General features: G+C 35.9%; 1 protein-coding gene across 1 annotated transcript in view; it reads right to left on the bottom strand.

Annotated features, from left to right (window-relative positions):
* LOC104498398 (unconventional myosin-XVI-like) overlaps nt 1–22,470 on the bottom strand; it is a gene marked incomplete at both ends in the record, with an annotated part of 142,132 nt that overhangs the window by 95,657 nt on the left and 24,005 nt on the right. The window contains 4 exons of the mRNA XM_010141772.1: nt 937–1,042; nt 11,112–11,239; nt 14,592–14,657; nt 16,801–16,911. Of these exons, the coding sequence (XP_010140074.1) occupies nt 937–1,042; nt 11,112–11,239; nt 14,592–14,657; nt 16,801–16,911 (411 nt within the window). The remainder of the gene's footprint in view (nt 1–936; nt 1,043–11,111; nt 11,240–14,591; nt 14,658–16,800; nt 16,912–22,470) is intronic.

Raw genomic sequence — 22,470 nt, 5'->3', positions numbered from 1 at the left:
AATCTTGCATTGACTTTAAGTGCTGTAGAGAAAGGTCACCAGGGTGGGTGAAAGAGTCTACACGCTTTTTTTCTAAAGTATGAAACTCAGAACTGAGCTATGACAACGCAGCCTGTGCTAAAAAATTCTGTGTAAAGCTGTGTCTCAGCTATGTCTCAGACAAGAAGTTTCATCAGGAAAGGCAACTTTTAAAAATAATTTGAATTGACAATCTAGAGTTCAGCTTTACTTAAAATATCAGTATGAAACTTTACAGTAGTGTTACAGCTGTAACAATGGAACAGGGGTTGCAATGTTCAACAAAAACTTTACCTTTACAATGCACTAGCAAGGAGACAAATTAATCTGATTTGTGAAGCACGCTCTCTTGAGTTCATGATATGCACTGGGCAGAATCTGGTTCTGCTGAGGAAATTAAATACACCTGAGCAAATATGCAGAACTCTTGCCTATTTCGTAAATATATTTAGTATAGAAATACTGGGCCATATTACTGTTGCAGGTTTCCTGCAACTTTCCAGTTTCTGTCTTACTATTACTTCAGATGCCTCAGCACTTTTTATACTGTCCAGAGAAGCATCACTATGACCATACAGACAAATTCATTCACTTACAAAGGCAATTAATACACATTTAGGAGCCAGTACCTTAACACACAAATGTTTCCAATTCACTGAAACACTGCTTTCTAAAGTCACCAAAACAAAACTGGCCTCCACTTTTCAGATACCTCTCACCACATCAGTGTGAGTTTAATCCTGTTCCCATTCAGGTCAATTCAGGGAAAGAAATCTTTGTCTTCAATGGTGGAAACAATTCCTTTACGAACTTCTGCAGTTCTAGCAGATACCTTTTTCCTTGCAGTTCAAATGTCTTTGCCTATCCAAGAGGTCAGATCTTTGTTTTGTTCTACTCAGTGATCGGAATTATACTTACATGGTTTATCTTTGTATCAAAGGTATTTCTGCTGGAGCTGGCTCTGCAAGTGAGGTGCTTCACTATCTGTTTGCAGGCTTCAGTCTTCCCAGAACCACTTTCTCCGCTGTAAAATGACAGGCAAGAAAGACAGGGGGGAATCATTGTTATTTTCACATTTGATATGTTATTCATATTCTTTGCTAGGTCTGTTTGAATGGAGTTAAGATATCTCAAACTTTTACTTCAAATAACAGAAGGTTTATGGAGGACAAATTATAATAAAGAACAGAACAGAGGGGATAGACTGGCTGACTGTCTATGTTCACGAGGGCTGTCAGAGCTGTCAAGCTTTATTGTCTTGTACCACAAGTCACCCCAATCAAATCTAAAGCTTTCAAGCCATTTTGAAGGTATTCATAGCAAAGATTTGATCTCCTCCTTTATCTTCTGTCCAGCTATGCTGCCTAGTTCTCTTTGCAGATGGATAAATAATACTGTGGTAATGATGGGAATCAGAAGGAAAGTGCAGAATACAGCAGGAAGAAGGAAAAAGAAATAGGAAAGGAACAGGAAGGAAAAGAAAAAGATGACTGATTTTACAACCTTCCCAGTTTCTGCAGTGCAATACACTCTGACTTCAGTGATTCTGTTTCACTTAATTTCTTGTTCATGATGTTGAATAAACATTCCAAAGAATGAGAATCATCGAGGCAGAAAATAAACAAAGAAAACACGATAGAAGGCAATATGAACAATGAAGGTGGGAAGAAACAACAGAAAAGTGGAGTAATGGAGGAGGGAAGCAAACTCAGTAGTGCACTTTAAGCATGGAGAAGGAAGGAAGTTAAATAAAAGAGATGGAAAGGATAAAGTTAGTGAAGCCTGATTAAAAAATTAATGTAAGAATGTCTTACTTGAATTATAAGAAGCTGTTTTCTTTATAGATAACTGAAGCAAACAAAATGTAATTTGATGGTCCTCCTTCATTTATCTGCTTGATCAACTTTAAAAGACTGTTTCTACAACAGCCAGTTAGATTTTTCCCAAGTATGATGGCCGTGATGAATGATCAGTCTGTTATCTGTATAGTTTAGTTTCTTAAAATAAGAGGGCAGCAAAACATAGTACCTGTCTGGCCATTGCTTTATCTATTCAAATCTCACTTCAAAGGAGAAATCAGTTAAATAAAGGAAGGACCAGAAGGTCTTCATACTCAGACAGGGATGGAATCTCTGCATCATTTAATCTCCTTCAGCTCTTATGGGACATGCATACAGCCCTGATGAGTATCTTATCTGTTTGCCTGGTAAACTGTAATCTTAGGTGACAAGAGAGATGTCTCGTTACTACATGTGATGTGTCAAATTGCTTTAATTTATATCATCCATGTTTCTATAATGGCTGGAGTCTGAACCTGAACTTCAAACTCCCATAGGCATCAGTAGGCAGTTTGTGGTCCAATACCACTAAAGTTTGCAATCTGGATATATGTTACACAAAGACATCAAATAATAGGTCACAACACCATATTTAAAACAGGTCTTAGAATGAAAGAAATCACGTGAAGCCAAGATCATTCTCACAGCTAATATGAAACTATTATCTCAACAATATTGACAAGGTGCTCCATAACTCCTTACTCAGATCTTCAGCCTCTGATGCTCTGAAAGAATTCGGAAAGTCAGATACTTGATGTCACGCTCTAAAATCTGCATTCATCTCTACCCTCTTAATGCTGACTTCTCTCTCCAAATGCTAACTGTACCATCATGTCTCAGTTCTTAAGAAGTATCATTAGCCTTCTGCCCTTAAAATGGTAGCATCCAAATTCCACGGTCCTTTCCCTGTTACCACTAACAGCAACAGAAAAAAGTGAAAGAGGGCATTAGTCCTGTTACACTCCTTTCCCAGAGACATTTTGTACTCTTGAAAATTACAAATCTTATGCCCGTATTATCCAGAAAGCTTACAGACACAGACAGATATAAATCTATCTTGCACCACCCCTCCTAACGGGTATCCACACTGGATGGTCCACTGGCACCTGTATGTCATGATGATGAAATAATTTTGTCCTCCACAACATACTTAATCCAAAATCACAGCTGCAAACTGCTATCACTGTACCACAGGTTACTACAAGATTAGCAACAGTGACTTTTCGGTTATTTCAGCTGTTGAGGAACTTCTCTGAAGTTCAAACATCTCTAAAGTTTAGAACAGTCACAGTTACACAGATGACACCACTAAGAAGAAGTCTTTATGTATGTTTGAAAATCAGTTCTTAAATAATTAATTGGTTGTAGCAACTCACCTCTTGTCCAACGTATACTACCCTTTACATCCAGCAGATAAATGTTTGTGTCATTCTGAGGGCCTAACAAGACTTGATACTTAACAAGTTGTTGTAGTATTTTATTATTTTGTTTGCTTAGGCCCAGCCTCGTCTGCCACAAATAGCCTCTTAAACAGAAGGCTTTTCCAGGATTAGCAGAGTGGGTTATTTTTCAAAAAATCCTTCTCAAATTGGAGAAAATGGGGGCAGACGGGTAGAAAAGATGCTGAAGTAACATTTGATGCACCTTTGTTATTGAGTATTAGAAAGCAGACATGCAAATTATAATTAAAAATAGAAAAATGCCTTCTTAAGCAAAGGAAACGGAGTTTTTACCCTGAGCTTCCCCACTTAACAATTGATTTGTTCCATTTTTTAAACAAATCTATGTTTTGTTTTCCACTGCAAGCTAACCATGACCCAGACAACACAGAACTTTGCACAAAGTGAACGGTTTCTGCCCCTTCTTTAATATTTCTTCTCAAGATCGCTGCTTCTAAACATTGCAGTGACATAGCTACAAAGATATGTCACTCTCAGCTTAACCGTTAATTTTACCATTAATCACTCAACAATGCTGCATGTTAGTTAGAAATTATATTTCTAAAGTAAACTAAATTGGAAAGCGTATTTCTAAACACTTTTTTGTTATAAATAAATGTCCAAATCCATAACTGCCTGCAGTAGACCACTGCACTTATAATACACTGATTTAAAATTTAAAAATTAAAGACTATTAACTTGAATGGAATGTTTTTGGTGAGGCTAAACTGAGGAAATCAAAAGCTTTCAAGGCACTCCTCAAAAGACAAGGCTTATTCTCTATTCCAGATTATTTGGCTTAAAAATGTGATTTATATCACAACAAAACCATTGGATGTTGTCATTCCTGGCTGCTAACATACCCAAAATCATAACATTTCATTTGATATATTCATTATGATTTTTTGATTCACCAAATTAGCTATCAGCATCCCATAAGCCCTTGACTTGATTGACTAAGGATCATTAGCTTTTAACAAGCCTAGAAACTATTCTTAGGCTTCCTAGACAGCTCCTCACTTATCTTGTCAATGTTTAGTGCCTTTTCACATCCTGAACAGCAGTAGGAAAACAGTCAGAAGGCAGTTAATTATAAGAATTCTACCCACTGGCTATTTAAGAGCATAAAAATAATTTTATTCTGTAATTCCATTAAAAGTTTATACAAAGACAGCTCTTGGTATTAAGCATACATGAGTGATGGTGGCTTGCTATAAACTAAAATTAATTGTGAATAACTGGTAGTAAACTCTTCAATAACTTGGACAAATGCTTTCCTGTTGCAAAACACTCAATTTCAGCGAATGAACACTTGAACAGATGTGAAGTGACTGAAAAAAAAAAAAATCTTGTAACACAGTATAACACCATGGAGGAAAATTCAGAAGACAAGAAAGTCAGTAAAGTGTGAAAAGATAGAGCAGGTGGAAAGACTGATCCACGTCATCCTGAGAGCTTAAATCGACTTTCCCCCCGCCTTTTTCTTAAACAAATCGGTAGCAAAGACTTAGTAGGATGTTCAGCAGAATAGACAGCAGCAGGAAAAGACCAAAGTCACTAAGAAAACTGCAACAGGTAACATTGAAGTGAAATAGTAGTAAATTTTTTATTAAATTTGAAGATGAAGACACAGCTTCACACAGTTTAAATGGGACTTCATGAAAGTTCTGCAAAACAGTGCTTTAAGATTGGGGAAAACTGTACGAGACTGAAGTGCACTTCCAAATCTTCTTTAAAACATGATGTATGTGTTTTTACCATGGAAACAAAGTCTTGACACAGAAGGGTTGACACTGTGTTTGTAGAGGATTCTCTTCCACCAGAAGTATGTAATAATAATGTTATAAAAGGCCACTCTCTCAGTTCTGTATTAAATCTGCATTCTGCAAGTATAAGGTTTTTTATGTAATGTAGAGGTCAAACCAGAAAATTATAAACTTGATTAATTTATAAATATGGGGTTAATAGGTATTTTTACAAGAAATATTCCTAATTACATGCATATTATAAAGAATGTAGCAATGCCAGGAGTGTAAATGGAGTTTTGAGTAGTTCACCTAACACATTATTGGGCACTATCTGCTCATTTGTCATTGCAGAGGATGCCCCAGTGTTCCACTCCCTGTTCTACCTGCTACAGCCTCTGCAAAACAAATCAGCTGTTTGCAATCCTACAATTATTATTATTTTCCCATTCATAATATTTTATGTAATGGGTGACTCACCTTACAAGATTAAAAAAAAAAAGGTGGGTTTTTTTGGTTTTTTTCCTCTTTTTTCCTTTTTCTTTTTTTTTTTTTTGCGTTGTCTGCTGTGTCACTTGGGAAGAGCCAGGCGGGTTTTTTTGGTTTTTTTCCTTTTTTTTCCTTTTTTTTTTTTTTTTTTTTTGCGTTGTCTGCTGTGTCACTTGGGAAGAGCCAGGCAACCTGCACGAAGCAAAGGGAGCAGACAAAGCAGAGAGCTGACGTATCAGCGAGGTCCAAGCAAAGCAAGGTTGGCAATGTTAGATTCCCCCTTTCACTGAATCGTGCAACAGAGGACAGAGGAATTTTGCCACTAATTCCTCAATGCTCTATATCTTTTCATTTAAGTTGCAAAACAATGGATTTCCTTAGATTTAAGAATAAATATGGAAAAGATACTTTTAATGCGTCATTTTCCCTGCAAAAGACTGGTCTCATCCTAAGTTAAGTCTACAATATACATGGGGACAGAAGTTTTATTCCAGATCTGTAAGAAAATACCTTGGAGATGGGCATTTGCTGTTTGTGAATTGGTGTCTTCAGGTTTTTTGGGCAACTCTGGAAAGCAGCCCATATAGGAAAATTAAAGATTTGCTAAATCTGTTTCCCAGGTGAACACCTTACAACAGAATCTCATTTTTAGGGAAGAACATTTTACATTTAATTGATCATTTTGTTCATTTCCATTTTGAATTTTTTCTTATATTTTAAGGTTGAAAATTTTTCTTTGACTTGCTCTTGGGTCTTAAAGCTTGCCTTCTACTAAGAAATCTCAAGGCTATTGGATGCACACCAACTTCTGTATGCTACAGATAGATGGGAACACTTCCATTCTTACAGAGTCTTAAGGTACAGAAAAGTTAAATATCAGGTGATGGCATAAGCCCATGCTGTTTCTGGAAATAGCAGGTAGCATGGCACTCTGAGAACAGCCATACTCACAACAGAAGTACTAACTTACTAGCTTGATTTTTGTGCTCCAGGGGAAGCCACAGCAAATCTGCAGCTACAAACCGTTTCCCCTGTGATCACAGGAGCATTCACTGCCAAATCTCTGTTGTCTATTCCCACAGAAAAGGGTGGAGTCTCTGCTTTCATGTATTTAATTGCTATAATTATCACAATCATTTGTGTCGTGTCCAACCATGTCTGGCTAAAGATACAACACAGAAATGATCTGGCCCTGAAGAGCTTTTACTCTAAACGCATTGTGAGAAAGAAGCAGCTAAAGAAAACCAGTAAAATAAACACACACCAAAAAAAAAATCAGATGGAAGTTGTATGAGAGAAGAAGAACATTACAACAGCTATGAAGAGCATCATATGATAAGCACAACTGCTCATGGATGAATATTTAATTTATAAAATTTCTAATCTCACTGATATAAATTAGCAGTGAATTAGAAAGTTTGTTGTAAGTGGCCTGAGCAAAGAAATGTCAAATTTCTGGATCCCAGCCAGGCTTAAGCATGAAATAAACAGTGCTTTAAGACTCTGCCCTGCCAGAAACTATGAACTTCTCCTGAGCATACACACGGGCTGAATATTGAAGTAGCACTTTAAGATCCAAAAGTAGAGTCTGGTAGTTTAGCAATCCTTTCAAGACCATAGCTTTGGACTTAGGGAGCTAAATTCCAATTCAGACAGCTTCAGATGCCTTCATCTTTTCATTATCACCCCTTGGGAAAATGTGGGAGGGAAAAATGACTAGACTAAGAAAAACAATATCATTAAGAGTTAGTTACACTGCATGCAGAATTCATTAGCAACAGTAAGTGTCCAATAAAAGAGTAATTCATGAATCGTTGATAATGGCCACTAAACTCATGGGAAGTTATCTTCTTGAAATTAATATTTGGCAGAACTGAAAAAACATTGCTAATAGAAAATAAATTTTATCTCCACAAAATAAACAAGATACAAAGCTTGATGAAGATGACAGGATTAACATGAATACAGGTACATCTTCTGGTATTTGTTCCAGTCCTTTCGAAAAGGCAGTGGGTAACTCAACGTACTGAAAATAGAACAAGAGTCTTCTGTAAAGAAATTACTGTTTATAACAAACCCAAACTTTTCAGGAAGAATTTAGATGAGAGTTATATATACTGCCATCACTTGGTTCTTCTCTGGCAGTTAATATTTAAACTAGGTATGTTTTGAGAATTGCACATGAGAAGTAAAATACTGGTATGGTGCTAATTTTCACTGCTCCATATCAAATCTTAACACGCATATCAAAAGAATAACCTCTTCTCGTGGAAAATCTTTACAATAAAACTAAAGCATAATTATGTTTACAAATTATACTAACAAATTACTTATTCTATAAAGTATTATTCTCATTAAAAGTAAAGTAGGCCTCAAAATAAATATAAATTTGAGGGTTTTATTCTAAAATTGCATCATGTTTCACTTGCTAATGATGACAACAGAATGCAAAAAGTACTTAAGAGTGCAATTCCAAGAGTTCTTGTATGCCAAAATGGCATATATTTTGGATATCAAGGGAAGCTAATCTTGAGATTAGTGCATATCCCCAGGGATAAACTACTTTCACTGAATTTACTATTTAAAAAAAACAAATAAAAATTAACAGCCACATTTAGTGTGGCTATTTTCTTATGTGGCATATCGATACCACTACCAAAAGCAGCAGGTCCTGCCAGTTCTGCTCTGGCCACTCACTTCACTTTCAGGGGAATTTGACTTTGGAACAGATTCAGGTTAAAATAACTTCTGAACATCACCACCACCACCCCATGTATAATTCTGACCTGGGAGTATTTCTCCCGCCCAGTTCACCATGCCACCACCTGAACGTTTGTGTTGACACTCAGAATAGTGTGGAAATGAGGAAATGAGCAGCCAAAGGTAGAAGGGCAGAAGCACTTCTAGCCAGCTTATGCCAATGTAACATTCTTACAGATCTATGAGTCCTTTTCATTTGTTCATCCTTTCTCTTTCCTTCTGAGCCCTTATACGAAATAGCCTTTCTAGCTGTGGAGAGCTTTTCTGAGCTCCCCCATCTTCTTTCAGCCTTGATTCCACGTTAGAGGGAAGCACAGTTTTTTGCTTTTAAAATTTGTTGCTAGACTTACTTATCACACTACACATGCATGCATAGAAATGTATCCACAACTCAGCTTTATAAGTGGAGGTATTTTTAAATTACAGACCGTAAGCCAAATGTACAGAACTTCTTACTCAGGAATTTTTCATAGGAGAGGTTAGAGAAAACAAAGTAAAACATAAGAGCTTGGTGTATTTCAGAACTGCAGAATTGGTTCTGACAGGAAATTAAACTGAGATCTTGGAAACTTCTCCACAAATCACTCTTCAAGTGAAAAATCACAGGAAAACTGACTGGGTGCTATACTGCATGTCCTCAGGACCAGAGAGTAAACCCTGCTCCATGCTGTTCATTAGCATAGATGTAACCAATCCCTCACAGTGCTGGAAGAATCTTCTCTTGCTGATAGCTAATGTTGTTTTACAGCTGAAACAGCAAGAAAGCAGAAATCTATTTTGACCACACACGAAAGTTCATGCACACATGTATGATCACATGACAGCAATGGTGTATATGAATAACCTGAGTTACATCATGGATACATTTAAGATTATTATTGTCAGAAAACCAATGGAAATTTCCTGTATCATCTTTACTTTCCAGACAGTATTATTCTACCAATGCACTATATAATGAGAATATCCCATTTTTAATACCTCTTTATGAACTTCTGAAAGATCTTAATTCCCTTCTCTTTTCTCACTTAGTTCTATCAGAAGAAAGGTATTTACAAAAAACTGTTTCTACTTGTTTCTGTTAAGTTGCAGCTATACTTATCTCCTATTCCAAATTACCAAATGCTTTTCTTTCCGCTTCTATTTTTGCAAGTGACTTTTCATCTAATTAATTACACATACAGAACACTTTAGGACAGCATATCCTATGGGTTGTCCTTATGTGATACACAAATGTCTTGCCAAGTGCTGCTGCTATCAACAGAGCACTCTCTTGACACATTCTCCATCAAGTCACTGATTGATTTCTAATAAGCTACAGTGGGCTCGGCAGGGATCAAGACAGTGGGGATTAACACATGCCTTGACATCCTGGTATGAAATCATCACTAGCAACTAATCCCTAATACCAAAGCCATTTATTGTCAAGTACAATATTCTTTGTGTACCAGTATACACTACTTGGCCATGAGCTATTTTCTTGAAGTGTTAGTAAATATTATCCTCTGCTTCTTCTCTGCCTACACTTATAGGCAGCTTCACAAAGATATTAATCACTTAGCAGTGTCCCAAGTTACTACTTTGAAGAAAATGCTGAAAACAGAGCCTTAGGATATTTCTTTTTTTAATCAAAATTATTGTGCCTAAACAAGACTTAATATATATGAGAATACGAACATACAGTAATGGCTTCCTAATAGTGCTTGTACTTCCACTTAAATGTCACTGCTCACTGCATAAATAACTATTCCATGCTTTCAGAAAAAAAAAATTACAATATTCAGACACATTTGAAGACTTTTATAAAGAATTTTGAATACTCACAGGATAGACAGAATCCAATATAAAGGGATACATACGATTGTATTTATGTGTTCATTTTAACTCTTGTAACTTTAAAACAGCATTATTAGCTGCTTTTGAGTATTGTATCTTCTGTATTTCATAGTATTCAATTTTCTTATAGATAAGAGTTAGTTCAAGAGCAATTACAAGATTTATCAAATGGATCAGCCTTTATTCCTGATCAAATGAAAATCAACCTTTCCCCCCATCCCCACTCTCTCCCATAAAGCTCTGCAAACCCTTGCCAATATTTCAGCCAACAGCAATTATCAAGGTCACAAGATTGACCAAGAAATTTCTTTGAGCAACTACTCCAAATTCACCATACTTGACACTTTCAGCTAGAGTGAAGTAAGAAAAGGGATAAACAGATTTAGGGGTTAAAAGTTCTACATGAACTCAAAGTTTCACCATTACTGGCATATTTAGATAAACTCTGTTTCACTGGAGACTTCTAATACATCTATTTACAATCTTGAAGTTATTTGTCATTGAACAACAGTGTGAATAAAGGGGCTGGTTAAAGCACACTTTGAAGTTGGAGAGCTAAATAACAAGCTCGTGGCCACAAAACACGTGAGACAGAGTGGAAGCTCCAACACAGAGGTGCCCTAACACAGAGATTTGTAATTCATTCAAGGACTTCCCACATTCACTGTTGTTAGATTCTACTTTTAATACTGATCCATGTAATACCAGCAAACTCACAGAGCAGTCTTGAATTCTTTACCGTTAACTCTTTGTTCCTAATTAGCAGCAACTAGATGGAGTGGCAATTCCCCAAGAGTATTTATGAGCTTGAGATGTAATTAAACCTTTTTCAGTTCCATTTTGCTCTAATGTATGATACAGAGAGCAGTACACAGTAAGAAGTCAGCTGGAGAAAAAAAACTAAAATGAAAATCTCAACTGCTGAGTCCTGGGGGAAACAGCTGAAAGGCAGGAGTTACAAATTAGTTAATAGAATGATAAATTTTCACCTGAGGATAAAGCACTGGGGACGTTGCTCCTGGAACAGCATGTGGTAAGCTCTTTCAGCACAGGAAAATATATGTGGGGGAAGTGAGGAACACAATTTTCCGGAGTTACTTAAATAAAGCTGAGTGACCTGAAAAATTGTAAGAGATTAACATGATCAATACATTTCAAACTAATTATGTTTCACCCCCCTAGTCCTGGGTCTTTTCTAAAGCTCTCTAAGCATTATGTACAGAATCTCTGTACGTATATAAGTGGTAACATTACAGTATCTATGAAGATTTTAATTAAACAGAGCTGTAAGCATAGACGATCTAATTAAGATACAGAATTAAACATAACTTGGAGCCAACAATACTGGTTTGTGCAATGAGTAAAACAAAACCTAGTATGTTACTTTTTTATACCTCACATTTATAGTTCTTCAGTGTCTTGACTTAAAAATCTTCCACAATGAAATATGACAAGTTAAAATTGAAATCAAAGGCTTAAGTTATAATCTAATTCATTTATTATATGACAGAACAATCTCACACAAACGCTCTCTCTGCATAGAGAGTAGAATAACTTCTGGGATATACATAGCTGGCAAGATGCACTATCCTTAAAGCTTAAGTATGAGTAGAACCAGTTATCTGCTACTGAAACCTCAATTTTTTCTGAGGATATCCTAATGTTCTTTCAGCTAATATCAAGCAGATTTTAGAAAAAAATAGATAGTCTGCTAACATCTACAATTTTGTTCTTTCAGAACAAATAAATATCTAAATAAAATTCTGTATTTTCTTTATTATAAGAGTGTGAGCAGAAACGCCATACCATTTTACAAATATCCTTAAATATACAATTCTACCTACTTTCTTATATAGCCTCTATCGGACCTTCTTACAGGTTTAGAAAATTAACACAAGCTTTAGAGAAACCCATGGCAGCTGGGGGCAACCGGAACACTACGAAGCATTTAGAACAATACTGGATGCTATCACTTTAACAGCCAAGTCCCTTCCTTTCCATCACGTCCTGTTTCTCCAGCTATTCACCCTAAGAGCCTTTCTCAGTGTCATTTTATATTTGCTCCTTTCTCCAAACTATTCAAGTGCTTATCAGCCCTTCCTTTCCCATGCCTGTCTTATGTATTTAGATATTAAACTGTTGAATCTTGAGGCATCTATAATGGTGTGGCTGAATGAATCCTCCACAACAGAGCCCTACTCTCATTTAGGCCTTTCGAGCTACCAGGCTAAACAAGATTAAATCCACCTTGATTCTCAAGGAATCATTTCAGCATGCCACAAAGCAGAAAGAAAAACCTTCTCACACTTATGCTCATTGCATAACATTGCAAGTGCTTTGCAGGTTTACATGTTTTTCTAACCCAAGAACTTAATGAATGTATTTGCCCTAATTAGATACAAGTAAATTCTGCACAAATGTCACAAAGTAGGGTCACCGTAGCAGTTCTACAAACAGGCACTATGATACCTTCAAAGTAGCATCTGCATGTTCCTGGTAGTATTGTGCTACTGGAATGTATACTGTAGCAGCACAGCCTATTTCTGTTAAAAAATGCATTAATGTTATAATCTAGCAATTGCATTGAAGTGCACATGACGTGATATATATCAGTGTCCATAAATGTATGACTGTGTCATCTCAGAGTGAATAATTGCTTATAAAAAGATTTAATTTAGTAGCATTCTATTGAAACTAAGTGTTGGTAGTTAGTGTTTTATAAAAGATGGGAAGAAAACTTGAAGTGTTGCTCTTATAGAAAAATGAACACAATAATCTTTTCATTGCTTCATCCTGGTTTAAAAAATAGTACTGTGCCCAATGCATCTTTGCAATCTCTTTTTGACAGCCAACAAACCACATACCCAAACCAAAAATGCTAACTAATGAGCCACATCATATAGCATGTCAGTGTCTACTGAGGAACTGACATCATCAGTTTATATTACTTTAATATACAGACCATCCTACACTTACAGAATTCAATATAATACCAGCTAAGCTGCTGCAGTATATGTCAGCATTTCAAAAACACAGGAAATAAAACTAAAATCACGGTTTTTCTGATCATCTGGGAAATACCAGCCTACTGTTCATTACCATGCAGATAATAATGATGGAGTAAAAGCAATATTCATCCAAACTGACCCAAATAATTACAGGACAAAAAGCATCTCTCGTGCTAAATTTGCTCAAATAGATCTGTCACAGAGAGGTCAAGGGAAGATGCAGCAAACATTCAGGAAGCATTTTAATATGTAAGCCTATCACCTAAAATCTTTTTCTTTACAGTTCTCTCTTGGTGTACAAAATCATCTATCAAATGTAAAATACAGAATGACAGGAAAAAATACCATCAACTAAAACCTTGGGGATGGTGGATGATTTCCATTTCTAGAAACTAAATTTAGACTCCCGACTTGGAATCTACTGCTCCTGAATGTCACAGCATTTCTTTCTCCCGAATTTACTACTGATTCACACAAAGCCACATGACACAACCACACACTACAATTTGCTTACCAGATTTTGAACCCTTTACGATTCTTGTAACTAAGTAAACATCTTTGAACACTCCCTATCACAACAGTGAGCCTGATCTCTGTGCAGTAATGTGATCTCAGTGCATTGATGAGAAAATAACAGGGAGAGGGGAAAATAAATTAGCAGTTAAGCTAATGTCTCTAAGATGGCTAAGTGAGGAGGAAGGAGAGATCAAATAATTTGAATTTATGTTACTCTCACTGGTCTGGAAAGTTCACTTAATTTGGTATCAGTGTCTAGGTACTGAAACAATAAGCCCCTAGTCAATAACTAGTCTGTCTCACTAGTAAAGGATTAGAAAGATAAGATTCAACAGGGAAACATCCAAAGTGGCCTTGTGCATATGGCGGTGCACCCATGGACTCAAGTCCCCTTCGTTTGCCTGTTTCCCACCCAAGCCACCTCCATACGACTGCCCTAGCATATCGCTAAGCTCAGGCTGAGCCCTTTGCACTCATTGCCTGAAGAGTGCCTGAACCAAGTGGCCTGGTGAAGAGCACTGACAGCCACTTTCAGCCTTCCTTGGACACTACTCCAGGTTGTTGTCTCTGTAATCCCGTTTTGGGCAAGGGGAGTGTAAACTCAAACAGCCACTGCATGAGGTACGCACCTATTTTGGCAGCTTTGGCTGTGGCAGAAACCTGATGTTGTGCATCAGGAAGTATTTTCAATCAAAAGTGCTACTGCTCATAGAAAACATTAACAAGATGGCTGTTTTACAAATCAGACACAGTGAAAACAGCAGTATCTTGGAAGAAATTAAAAAAGTGCTAAAATATTAAAAAATAAGATGCTCTTAACATTAAAAAAAGCGGCATATATGTTAATTAATTGTTAATTAATTTAGGGGTTTGGCCTGTCAAATGAACTACATGAATCCACCAAAAAAGATCCACACGGTAACACTTCAAAGAGAGAATGCTTACCATGGTAGAATAAATGGGAAGTTCTTTAAATGGGTTAACAAGCAACAGTATATCACCAATGTAGGTCTGAAAAAAGAAGATATAATTGCTTTATTAAGTAATAAATTAAATCTTTAAGGAGGCTAATGGTTTTCTTCCAGAAAGGACTTTTGGCAAACCCTCTTAAATCTAGCTATCAACGTATTAAACACACTTGGCAAATTGAGAGCCTTTAACTGCATAACTTAAAATTGCGATCTAAATTTACAATTCAGACAGCATTAATTATTCTTCTCGTAATAAAACTGAGTTCTTCATAATGGAAAATTATGGGTAGAAAAATTACACTGCATATACAGATTGCATAGATTATTTGAAAATTAATTTGTAATTTACCGTTTGTTAAACTATGAAAAAGTGACGTGCGTACCACATAAACAAGTTTCTCAAGCAATTTTTTATGGGATGGATAACATAATTTAAAAATGCTGTATTGATCACCCAGAACTGATACATTGAACTGATATTTCAATGCATTGTTTGGGGGATAAGACAGAGCGATTGATATATGTTTTTATGCATGTATATGTGTATATAAACATATATACAAGCATATAGGGGAAAAAAAAGCAAAAAATTAAAAATAGCAAACTAGCTCCTGATTGCAAAGGTGCCAATATTTTATTATTTCGTATTTAAACACTCATATGTGAAAGATGTACTTAATTATAAGATTGTAGATCACCCTTGCTGCTGTACTTCCCACTCCACATAAATAGCTGCTGCTGTATTATGCTCTTAGAATGCAAAAAAGCCAGACTTCCATCTCTGAGGAGATCAGACAGCAAACCATCATGTGAACAGTCCTCATCATGCTGTCTTTTTCAAAATTAAGTATTTTGATTTTGCCTTTCATAGTAAATGTACTATTTTTCTTCTGAATTGCAGTAATTTGTTTCTTATCTCTCACCCATCCCAACCTCATTGTTGGGTTTTCCCTCAGAATGGAACTTTATTAAGCTTCATTAAACATGAAACAGGAAGTGTTCAATTCTAAGGGGAATTTTGGTTTGGAATTGGAGTCCCAGGACTTTTCCTTCTGAGTCTAGGAACCAAATAACCCAAAGATACAAGGGTTTTCATCACTGATGCTGACACTCTACAAAAGCACAATGGCTGCCACTGAGCAGAAGAGTAATGATCGCTGCCTATAAATTTCCATGAATCTAAGGAGGATGCCAGAGCAGGGTATGAGATCTTCTTCAGTGAAACCTTCAGTATCTCCAAATAAAAGAAGACTTCCTTATTATAAATACTAAGTATCTGTGGATCCTCCTAAATTCAGTTAAAATTATCAGTGTTTGGCATCTTTGAAAGTAAGATAAAGCAACAGAAACACTCATAATAAAATAGGATTTGTTCCACGATTCTAAAAACCAGAATTTTTATTATTATTGAATGCCATAACACCTAGAATTGAAGTTCCCATCATTTTAACGATATTCACCATAACATGCCAATTCCCTCTGTTGCTTTAGTCTAAACAGTGGAATCAACATACACAGCTTTTATGTTTCACATCAACACGTCACTCAGCTGTTCAGTAAGTTAGAAATAAGTTAAGCATAAGATATCAACAGGGATATAAAAATTTTCAAGTGCAGATTTTTCTCCAGAAGAAACATAACCAGATGCCTCCAGAGTTTATTACAGCATAACCAGGAAAACATACTCTGCAAAAATCTTGCTATGATTATTTCATTTGGTTAGATGATTAGTATTACAATATAGAAAATTATTTCTGTAATACAGGAAGAGGTAGTGATTAATCAAATCTCCCATGCTGAATTCTAAGCTTTTTAAATCTGAATGTCTTCTAAATTTCCAGTAATCATGTGCTTTATTAAAATTAACATCATGTTAAAGATGGAAGGATCTTTTGGCGGTTTGAGAAGGAAGACTCAGTTTTTACCAATACGCTTCCTCTGTGACATAAACACACATAAATTGTATTCAATCCTATCTATCTGAGGTGTTATTCCATTTTTTATTTCTGCTGTTCCTATGTAGACTTGAGAAAATGCAGGGCTTACACAGACATATTTCCTGATACACTAGTCATGAGTCCAGGGCAGGACTGTCCAGTAGTTATGATAGTAATCTTATTTTTCCTATTCTATCACTTGTTCTTTTTTGAAAGCTTACTGTTGACAGGTGAATAGCAACTCACATATATCTGATTATTATTGAATCGCTTCTGAATTTCATAAAGCAGGCTGCTGTCTGTTAGCTCGCTCAGAGAAGCCAGGTCATCATTTGGAGCTGGAGGAATTAGCTTGATCTAGAAAACACAAATTAGAGAAGTAAAGTAACTTTGCAACCAATCATTCTGTTCTGTAATGTACTAACCTAAAGCGTAAAACACAGATCACTAGAATTTATGGAAAAAAATGTATTAGGAAACCGAAAAGTTTTCAGTCCTCCCAAACAATTACTCATCATTAATCTCACACAAGAGAACATAAAAGATTATTATCAATATTTAGCTGTATTTAACAAAGCTCTCATACTACTCTTCATCATACGGGATTTAAAATTCTACTATAATTTTTCATGCAGAATAGAAGGAAGTTAATAAGAAGTTGGAATCACATTGTCAAGGAGACCAGAAGAGATTCAGAAGCAGCTACTTTATCCAAAGCTCGTGAATTTTTGAGATTTAGGAGGAACAATATAAGCTCTTGAAGGAAAAGTAAATGCTAAGGAATTTTTTTTGTTTGTTCCCAAAAGACAGAATAGGAGACAGAAGAAAAAAGAATCAGTGATAATGGAAATTTTATTAAAGACAAAATAAACATTGATAAATTAAGCTGTGTGCTTATAAATTATGATCTACACGTAAAATGTAGGTTGATTCCTTTTTTATGTCAGCCTGAAGAAAAACACCTTTTCATGTCGGCAGATTACCTAGAAACAGAAAATCCTCATGTAAACGATGGTAGAATTATTTCAATTGTTTGTTCAGAGTTTACTAAAATACACTCTCAGTATGGATGGACAATGAGGATGAAACTTCTATTGTTCTCCTTATGATGAAGGCTCAGGAGAAAAGCAGACACTGCCCTTTCTTAAAGAGCAACTCAGCATCCTCAGCCTTTAACAGTGACATGTGACAGGAAGTCAGTGACAGAAGCAGTGAGCAGACTGGAAGATTTTGGAGGGAACACAGACTGTGCTTCTGGCAAGGAGAAGACCCCAAAGACTATGGATACTGGTGTTTAATACTGGGGATCTGATTCCAAAATTCTATTGCTTTCACAGTTTCAAGGTCTGGTTCAGAAATCACGAGACTGTGGGTTCTCTTCCTGCATTTGTCAGAGCTGCACTATGTAATATTGCTGAAGAATTTAATCTTAATGAAGTAAGATTAACAATCTCTCTTCATTTCAACGTTTCAAGATTCTTGAAACATACACACAAACACTCAAGCACATGCAATTTTTAGGTGACAATGAGAAAACAGTGGAATGTCTGTAGTCATGAGCAAGCAGGATGACTTAGATATGATTTTTTTTTTTCTAAATCATAGATCTTCGACCCTTATCAATATCTTTCTTCTAAAAGCAGGAGTATTGATTACCAGTATCAAAATAGTCAATGAACAGTCTTAAAACAGATGGCATTTCTTATTCTTCTATTTTGGCAAGAAGAAACAAACGATGTACACCAGACATTACAACCACAGAACCATCAGCCCTTATGACACAAAACAAAATCCTGTTGGTTTTTTGTGCTTAAATATTTCACCAGCTTTACTCATATCCATATGCTGGCATGGTACAAATGAAGTTACAAAACCTTGAAATTTTCTCGAGTCTACAAATAGAGAAATACAAGTACAATTGTGGAATATCAACTTCACACTTCATTTTACGCTAAATTTTTTTGTGGGTTCAAGGTGTTTGTCAAGAGATGACTCCTCTCACACCAGCAGAAATCAAAACCCAAGAGACACTTCTTTTTATCTGTACTTATCGCATGTTTGACTTATGCCACGTCACTACAAACATTTTTTCTTAGCTCCCAAGCTTTCTTATGGCCTTAACCATCCTAATATTATGTAGTTGCTTACAATGCAAACCAACTGCCAAGTACTATACTTGATTTTCAGTCACTTGCCCTACCCAGGCTATTCATCTTCTTCTCAGTCCAGTACTGAATAATGAGACACAAGCTGATTCACTAAATAAACTGCAAAACAGAGCAAAATTAATAAGAAATATTATATAGCATGTAACAAATCAGATTAAGTTGGTGAAAGGTCTAGAGAACAAGTCCTGTGAGAAGTGGTTGAGAGAACTGGGATTGTTTAGCCTGGAGAAAAGGAGGCTCAGGGGAGAACTTATCACTCTCTACAACTACCTGAAAGGAGGTTGTAGTGAGGTGGCTGTCGGTCTTTTCTCCCAAGCAACAAGCAATAGGATGAGAGGAAATGAGCTCAAGTTGTGTCAAGGGTGGGCTTAGTTGGGATATTGGGAAAAATTTCTTTACTGCAAGGGTTGTCAAACTTTGGAACAGGCTGCACAGAAAGTGGTGGAGTCACCATATATGGAAGCGTTTAAAAGATGTGTAGATATAGCGCTTAGGGACACAGCTTAGTGGGGGATTTTGTAGTGCTGGGTTAATGGTTGGATACGATGATCTTTAAGGTCTTTTCCAACCTAAATGATTTTATGATTCTATGTTTACACCCATAGCTCCTCACAGAGGAGAGGTATATGTAAGCAGGACTGGCAAGGTCCCAGGTTCATTTAAGTCTCAGAGCCCTGCAGAACCTTTTATCTATAGAAGGCATGCTTCTACTCTTTTCTCTACTTTAAGCGATATAGCTATTGTTACATTTTGTTTCTTGTAACAGCTCTATCCTGGAGATTGCTACAATACTATTTGGGACTTCCTTCATTTTGTGATGTACAAGAAGGCAGTAGTGCCCAATCACAGTGTCCTCATCTCATTCAATCATTTTTTTCAAAAGAGATGTAGTCTAAAATAATGGAGTCTATCAAAATGTTACTGTGGCTATTCTCCTTTTTCCTTTCTATTTAAAACATTTTCTTCTTAAAGTACCCGCATTTTCAGAACATGAGTTTTGAACAAGACAAGCATACACAGGTTGTCTGCCACATCTGTCTGTGTGTTTCCATCTACATGTCCTAGAGGTTTATTATTCACCCTGTTAAAGTGAATGCAGATTTTTCTGTCACACACAAGACTTTTTGTTTGTAATCATGGCAATCGGATGTAAGGCTGGGTAGAAAACAGGAATTTCACTTGGCAAAGAAAAAGTAAATTACTTTTTGGTGTTTGGTTTTGATGACGCCCATTGGAATAGAACAAAATTAATAAAAGACTTCCAAGAGCTTTTTTAAGAGTCTTGCAGAGGGAAAGCAGATGAAAGATGGAAGTCCGTGGCCTCCCTCTTCTATTAGTGTGCTCACCTGGCTTGCAGGAACAAATTTGGCATAGGTCTTAGCTGTACTCCCTTGCATGCTATCAAAACTCAGAACATCCGTGCCAAAGAATGACCTTCTCTTAATCTACCGCTATAAATATTAAACTTACACTAAGCTAGAGATGAATGTCTTACTTTGTAACTGAAAGAAGGGTTCGGATTCCAACACTGCTCTGGGATTCTCCATATTTTCTGAACTGTTAGCACACTTCCTTGTATGTTCTTAGCTCATATCAGCTAGCATTCATGCAGATGATACCTGAATATCATACAGATCATGTGTCAATGGTCATTTCTCATAGACTATTCGGGTATGGCCCCATCTTCTGAGGGATAAAAGAGTTTAGTTTCATGGTTGTGCACTGACCAATCCTGCACAGCTGTAGAAAACAGGCTACGGGGTTTTTTTATTTCATAATCTAAGTATAGCCAAAGATACTGATTCTATAGAAAGGTAGTTAGAAATGTGAAATGCTCAGTTAACCTCCAAGTAAGGGAATCAAAATATTTTTCCATCCACTGTTTTTTTCCTATGAAGTTTAGGATTTGGTGATTGGGCATTTTCTAACAGACTATTTGCATGAAAATTCACAGCTCAATAAGCAAATAAATCACGTAGAAATAAGAAACTCTAAATGCCTTAAACTCACAACCAGTTTAACTTTGTAGTAAACATTATTTACATTATTAATAACTTATTTGTGGTATCTTCAAGTTCTGTTCTTCTCATCTTCTTTTCTGAGGATAGAGATTAGTTCTCCCTATTTTTTCACCTCGATGTGTTTATTTGGCTATCACACTGACTGTGATCATATTTTATGAGACATAAAAGACAAATAGCCATACATACAGCTTAAGTTCCAATATAACTATGCCTCTGGAAGTTATTAGGTTTTGAGATTTTTGTAATGCTAATGATGAAGATTCTTATTTACTTATATAAATTTAAACATACATTTAACAGCATTCACAATCTACTCACATAATAATCTCTAAAGACTTTTTTTTTTTAACTTACTGGTGTCACTGAACTAAGTATGCATTCTAGCTCTTACATGTAATGATATACACAATTGTCCCCTGTGTATGTGGTAAGCGATACTAGAACAATCAAAAGGGCATCAGGGGATAATCTACCAGACAGTTCATATGGCCAACAATATATAAATAAGAATTAAAAGACAACAACTTTTTTTTTTTTTAAAAAAAGGACCCATTTAAGAAAAAGAAAGAATTTAATCTATATTTGTTTGTGGCATGAAACACATAATTAAATTCCAAGCCAGTAATTTCAATCTGCTATCAAAATATATCCTTCCCAGCTGAGAGGAAGAAAAATTGCCAGCTATGATAAAATTCTGGAAATTATTTGTACTGCTTTCTTTGTTTGGCAGCACAGACCTTGACAGTACAGATGATCAAAGAACATATTTTACCTAGGAAAAAAAAGCAAAAGCTAATACAAGCCAAGAGAGACACAAAATGCTTTATCAATGTAGTCATTTTTTCCCCATCTCCTATGCTTCATGTAATAAAAATCTTGCTTCATGAGAAATAACATTTTGTTAAGGCTCTTCTTCATCTTTTTTACAATTAAAAAAACCTGAGGCTACACATAAATTTGAGTTGTTAGTTTTCTCAAAGCCAAACAAGTTATGAGCTTTCTCTGTTAAAAATGGATGCTTCAGATGTAATAAGATGCATTTTTTTCTCTCTGATCCCCCAATAAATGCCTAATCTGCATGCCATATTGTCTAAGTATGGATGATACTTCTGACACAAATCTATTTCAATAATATATGAACATAAAATCCAAGCAGTATCCTATTGAAAAATTAAACAGAACATTATTATTTTGAGCATAGTTTGGAATACAACTGTAAAAGTAAAGGATAGAGAGAGACCAGAATTAGGCATAACCAAGAGGCAAGGATAGTGGGAAGGGGCTGTTCAAAGCTTTCCTCTGGCACCAGCACTAAATAAAAATTTTACTTTCCAAGTTGTGAAATAAAAAAGTAATAATAACATCTGTTACTTGGAAATATCATCTCTGAAAACTAAGATCTACATACTACATAAACCAATACAGATACGATATACAAATACCCACAGTTCATAATGCATGGCAAGTAGTATAAAATACAGTCCCTGTACTGCCAGTGTAACAGTTATGTCACTTCAAAAGAGAAAAAAGCTTTTATTTTTATTTGGCAAAATATGGGAATTCCTTAGTTTACTAAAATGAAACTATTTCCTGAACGAATTAAACCATTTCCTGAACTGATTAAACTGTTTTGCTCTCTTTTGTCCATAAGAGCTAAAGCTCATTAAGCCCTTGCCAACTGCACAATTCTGCTCATCTATGACTTTTTTTTTTAAAAGCAACCG

The sequence above is a fragment of the Buceros rhinoceros genome, unplaced genomic scaffold, assembly GCF_000710305.1.
Source record: "Buceros rhinoceros silvestris isolate BGI_N320 unplaced genomic scaffold, ASM71030v1 scaffold118, whole genome shotgun sequence".
Lineage (NCBI taxonomy): Eukaryota > Metazoa > Chordata > Aves > Bucerotiformes > Bucerotidae > Buceros > Buceros rhinoceros.
The sequence above is the reverse complement of the archived record's forward strand: the minus strand, read 5'-3'. Positions and strand labels throughout refer to the sequence as shown.